At 49.6% G+C, this 5741-nt stretch overlaps 1 protein-coding gene across 1 annotated transcript in view; it reads left to right on the forward strand.

Annotated features, from left to right (window-relative positions):
- Nucleotides 1-4281, forward strand: part of WIZ (WIZ zinc finger) — a 57191-nt gene extending 52910 nt beyond the window's left edge. The window contains exons 11-12 of the mRNA XM_072919885.1: nucleotides 774-966; nucleotides 3258-4281. Of these exons, the coding sequence (XP_072775986.1) occupies nucleotides 774-966; nucleotides 3258-3411 (347 nt within the window). The 3' untranslated portion in view covers nucleotides 3412-4281. The remainder of the gene's footprint in view (nucleotides 1-773; nucleotides 967-3257) is intronic.
- Nucleotides 4282-5741: the final 1460 nt, after the last annotated feature.

The raw sequence follows: 5741 nt of genomic DNA on the forward strand, positions 1-5741 counted from the left end.
AAGATGGGAATGTGAAATTGAGAATGGGGTCAGGATTGGGAACGGGGTCAGGGTTGGGAATGGGGATGGGAATGGGAATTGGGGATGGGATTGGGAATTGGGGAATTGGGAATGGGAATTGGAAATGGGACTGGGAACGGGGTCAGGATTGGGAACGGGGAATTGGGAATGTGAAATTGGGAATGGGACTGGGAAGGGGGTCTGGATTGGGAACGGGGTCAGGACTGGGAACGGGAATTGGGAACGGGAAATTGGGATCAGGGACAGGAACGGGGTCAGGATTGGGAACAGGGAATTGGGAACGGGAAATTGGGAATGGGGATGGGAATGGGGTCAGGATTGGGAAGGGGGAATTGGGAATGTGAAACTGGGAACGGGGTCAGGACTGGGAACGGGGAACTGGGAACGGGGAATTGAGAATGGGAAATTGGGAACGGGGTCAGAACTGGGAATGGGGAATTGGGAATGGGATTGGGAACGGGGTCAGGATTGGGAATGTGAAATTGGGAATGGGAAATTGGGATCGGGGTCAGAATTGGGAACGGGGAATTGGGAATGGGAAATTGGGAATGGGACTGGGAACAGGGTCAGGATTGGGAACGGGGTCAGGACTGGGAATGGGAAATTGGGAATGGGACTGGGAAGGGGGTCAGGATTGGGAACGGGGTCAGGACTGGGAACGAGGAATTGGGAACGTGAAATTGGGATCGAGGACGGGACCGGGGTCCGGGTCCCATCCCACCTCCCCATTCCCGAATTCCCTCCCGCGGCAGAGTTCGAGCGGCGCCAGGCGCGGCCCCCGGAGCCGCCGCAGCCCCGGGACGCCGACGGTGGCGCCGAATTCCCGCGGAAAATTCCGGAGCCGCGGCCGCCGCCGCGCGTGCGCCCGGTGCCGGCGCTGGTGCCGCGCCCGCCGCAGACCTCGCTGGTCAAGTTCGTGGGCAACATCTACACCCTCAAGTGCAGGTGGGAAAACCGGGATCGGGAACGTTTTCCTGATTTTTGGGGGGCTTTTCCCAATTTCCCGGTCTTTTCCGGGCAGTTTTTCCTGATTTTCCAACGTTTTCCTGATTTTTGGGGGGCTTTTCCCACTTTCCCGGTCTTTTCCGGGCAGTTTTTCCTGATTTTCCAACGTTTTCCTGATTTTTGGGGGGCTTTTCCCAATTTCCCAGTCTTTTCCGGGCAGTTTTTCCTGATTTTCCAACGTTTTCCTGATTTTTGGGGGGCTTTTCCCAGTTTCCCGGTCTTTTCCGGGCAGTTTTTCCTGATTTTCCAACGTTTTCCTGATTTTTGGGGGGCTTTTCCCAGTTTCCCGGTCTTTTCCGGGCAGTTTTTCCTGATTTTCCAACGTTTTCCTGGTTTTTGGGGGGCTTTTCCCAGTTTCCCGGTCTTTTCCAGGCAGTTTTTCCTGATTTTCCAACGTTTTCCTGATTTTTGGGGGGCTTTTCCCAGTTTCCCAGTCTTTTCCGGGCAGTTTTTCCTGATTTTCCAACGTTTTCCTGATTTTTGGGGGGCTTTTCCCAAATTCCCAGTCTTTTCCGGGCAGTTTTTCCTGATTTTCCAACATTTTCCTGATTTTTGGGGGGCTTTTCCCAATTTCCCGGTCTTTTCTGGGGAGTTTTTCCTGATTTTCCAACGTTTTCCGGATTTTTGGGGGGCTTTTCCCAGTTTCCCGGTCTTTTCCGGGCAGTTTTTCCTGATTTTCCAATGTTTTCCTGATTTTTGGGGGGCTTTTCCCAGTTTCCTGGTCAGTTTTTCCTGATTTTCCAACATTTTCTTGATTTTTGGGGGGCTTTTCCCAGTTTCCCAGTCTTTTCCGGGCAGTTTTTCCTGATTTTCCAACGTTTTCCGGATTTTTGGGGGGCTTTTCCTGCCGATATCTGGGAAACTCCTCCAGAATTCCAGGAATTCCTTCCAAAATTGGGGAATTCTCGCTGAAATCAGGGGGAATTCCTCCCAAAATCCAGGAATTCCTGGTGAAAATGGGGAGAATTCCTCCCGAAATCGGGGAATTCCTGCTGATATCTGGGAAATTCCTCCTGAATTTGGGGAATTCCTCCCAAAATCCAGGGAATTCCTCCCAAAATTGGGAAATTCCTGCCGAAAATGGGGAGAATTCCTCCCGAAATGGGGGAATTCCTCCCAAATTTGGAGAATTCTTGCTGAAATCCTGGGAATTCTTCCAGAATTCCAGGAATTCCTGCTGAAATGGGGAAATTCCTGCCGAAACCGGGGGAATTCCTGCCGAAAATGGGGAGAATTCCTCCCGAAATCGTGGAATTCTCGCTGAAATCGGCGGGAATTCCTCCCGAAATTGGGGATTTTTTCCCGGATTCTGGAAATTCCTCCCAAAATCCGGGAAATTCCTGCCGAAAATGGGGAGAATTCCTCCCGAAATCGGGGAATTCCTGCAGAAAATGGGGAGAATTCCTCCCGAAATTGGGGGAATTCCTGCTGAAAATGAGGAGAATTCCTCCCAAAATCCGGGGAATTCCTGCTGAAATCAGTGGGAATTCCTCCCGAAATTGGGGATTTTTTCCCGGATTCTGGAAATTCCTTCCAAAATCCGGGAAATTCCTGCTGAAAATGGGGAGAATTCCTCCCGAAATCGGGGAATTCCTGCCGATATCTGGGAAACTCCTCCAGAATTCCGGGAATTCCTTCCAAAATTGGGGAATTCTCGCTGAAATCAGGAGGAATTCCTCCCAAAATCCGGGAAATTCCTGGTGAAAATGGGGAGAATTCCTCCTGAAATCGGGGAATTCTCTCTGAAATCAGCGGGAATTCCTCCCGAAATTGGGGATTTTTTCCCGGATTCTGGAAATTCCTCCCAAAATCGGGGAATTCCTGCCGATATCTGGGAAACTCCTCCAAAATTCCGGGAATTCCTCCCGAAATCGGGGGAATTCCTCTGGAAATTTAGGGAATTCCTGCTGAAAATGGGGAGAATTCCTCCCAAAATCTGGGAATTCCTGCCAAAAATGGGGGGAATTCCTCCAGAATTCCAGGAATTCCTGGTGAAAATGGGGAGAATTCCTCCCGAAATCGTGGAATTCTCGCTGAAATCAGGGGGAATTCCTCCCAAAAATGGGGGGAATTCCTCCAGAATTCCAGGAATTCCTGCCGAAAATGAGGAGAATTCCTCCCGAAATCGTGGAATTCTCGCTGAAATCAGCGGGAATTCCTCCCGAACTTGTGGATTTTCTCCCGGATTCCCGGAATTCCGTCTGAAATCCCTCTGGAATTTCGCATTCCAGGTTCTGCGAGGTGGAATTCCAGGGCCCTCTGTCCATCCAGGAGGAGTGGGTGCGGCACCTCCAGCGCCACATCCTGGAGATGAATTTTTCCAAGGCGGATCCGTGTCGGAACGAGGCGCCCCCGGAGCCTCCGGCCCTTCCCGACGCTCCCTGAGGCTTCTCCCAAAATCCCCAAAAATCCCAAAAAAAAAACCCGGAAAATTCCGCCCGGGAGCGGCGGCGGATTCCAGGAGCACTACACCGATCCCGGCGGGAATTCCCCGGGAATTCCCAAGAACAAAAATTCCCAAATTTTTTTATCCCAAAGAACCGGCGGCGGCGTCTCGGCGGCGCCTCGGGGAGGGAATTCCCAGAATTCCCGGAATTCCCGGGGGGAAAAGCTGTGGATTTTGTACATTTGGAGCTGTAAATTCCCTTTTTTTTTTGGTTTTTTTCCCGTTTTTTGGGGTTTTTTTTTGGTTTGTTTTTTTAGATGTCGGGATTGCCTCAATTCCGGGGTTGCATGTTCCCAAAATTCCCATTTTTCCCCAAGCAAATCCCGCGGGATTCTCCCAAAATTCCCCCGGCGGCGGATCCGGGAAATCCCGCGGGAATCCCCAAAATTCCGGGAAGATTCGGCTCCGTTTTTTTCCCCCAAATTCCCGTTTTTTGTTGTTTGTTTTTTCCCGTTTTTTTCCCCAAATTCCCGTTTTTTGTTGTTTGTTTTTTTTTCCCGTCGTTCTCGGTTTTATTCCCGTTTTTTCCCTCCTCATCCCGACTTTTTTAAACTCTAGATTTGTGTAGAAATCCAGGGGAAAAAAAAAAATAAATCCATTTTTATTTGGGAATCCCGAAACTTCCGGATTTCGGAAGGAATTTTAACGGAGAAATATTTTGGGGTTTTTTTTCCTGGTTTTTTTTGTTGTTTTTTTTTGTTTTTTTTTAATTTTATTTCCACGTTTTTCGGGACGTTTCCGGCGGTTCCTGTACCCGGGGCTGGAGAACGATGGATTAAATTCTTCTGGAGATGAATTCCCGGGAAAAACGGAGTTTCTGGATGCCTGGAATGCGGGATTTGGGGAATTCCAGGGGAATTTCGGGAATTCCAGGGGAATTTGGGAAAATTCGGGGAAAATTTGAGAAAAATCAGGAAGATTTGGGAGAATTTTTAAGAAATCCAGAGGGATTTGTGAGAATTCCGGGGAAATTTTGGGGGAATTTCAGGGAAATTTGGGAAAATCCAAGGAAATTTGGGGAAATCCTGGGAAAATTGGGGGAAATTTGGGAAATCCAGGAGGATTTGGGGGAAATCCAGGGAAATTTGGGAAAATCCAAGGGAATTTGGGAAAATCCAAGGAAATTCAGGGAAATCCAGGGAAATGTGGGGGAATTTTCCAGAAATTTGAGGGAAATTTGCAGAAATTTGGGGAAATCCAGGGAAATTTGGGGGAATTCCACGGAAATTTGGGGGAAATTTGGGAAAATTTGGGGGAATTCCCCGGGATTTGGGATTTGAGATTTGCGGATCGGGATTTAAGATTTGGGGGGACAGATTTGGGATTTTGGGATTTGGGATTTGGGGATTCTTGGGGACTTTTTTGGATTTTTTTTTTTTTAATTTTTGGGGATTTTGGGGGACGGATTTGGGGATTTTGGGGTTTTTGGGGGGGGATTTTTTGGAGGTTTTTGGGGATTTTTGGGGTTTTTTTGGGGGATTTTTGGAGGTTTTTGGGGATTTTTGGGGACAGGGATTTGGGGATTTTGGGGGGATTTTTGGAGGTTTTTGGGGATTTTTGGGGACAGGAGTTTGGGGTTTTTTTGGGGTTTTTTTTTGATTTTTGGGGATTTTTGGGGACAGGGATTTGGGGATTTTGGGGTTTTTTGGGGGGGATTTTTGGAGGTTTTTGGGGATTTTTGGGGACAGGGATTTGAAGATTTTGGGGTTTTTTTGGGGGGATTTTTTGGAGGTTTTTGGGGATTTTGGGGGACGGATTTGGGGATTTGGGGGTTTTTGGGGGCGGATTTTTTGGAGGTTTTTGGGGACAGGGATTTGGGGATTTTGGGGTTTTTTTTGGGGGGATTTTTGGAGGTTTTTGGGGATTTTTGGGACAGGGATTTGGGGATTTTTTGGAATTTTTTTTGATTTTTTTGGGATTTTTTGGGGATTTTTTGGGGATTTTGGGGCCTCTCCCCCGTCACGTGACCCAGCGCCGACCCCGCGTGACCGACACGTGACGCGCGCGGCACGTGACCCCCGCAGGTGACGCCGCGGGGGGCGTGGCTTATCGGAGACAGCCAATAGCAGCCGGCTCTGCGGGGAGGGGGCGTGGCAAAGGGCGCCCCTCACGCGATAGGTCCTCACCCGGCGCAGCCGACCAATGGGAGAGCAGAGCTGCTGAAACCACGCCTACTCATCAAGCAGACTTTCATTTCAACCAATCGCAGCGCGGAGAGCGCGATGAACGACAGCGCCTGGCGGCCAATGGGAGGCGCGAACCGCGCGGA

This window comes from Taeniopygia guttata, chromosome 30, assembly GCF_048771995.1.
Source record: "Taeniopygia guttata chromosome 30, bTaeGut7.mat, whole genome shotgun sequence".
NCBI lineage: Eukaryota > Metazoa > Chordata > Aves > Passeriformes > Estrildidae > Taeniopygia > Taeniopygia guttata.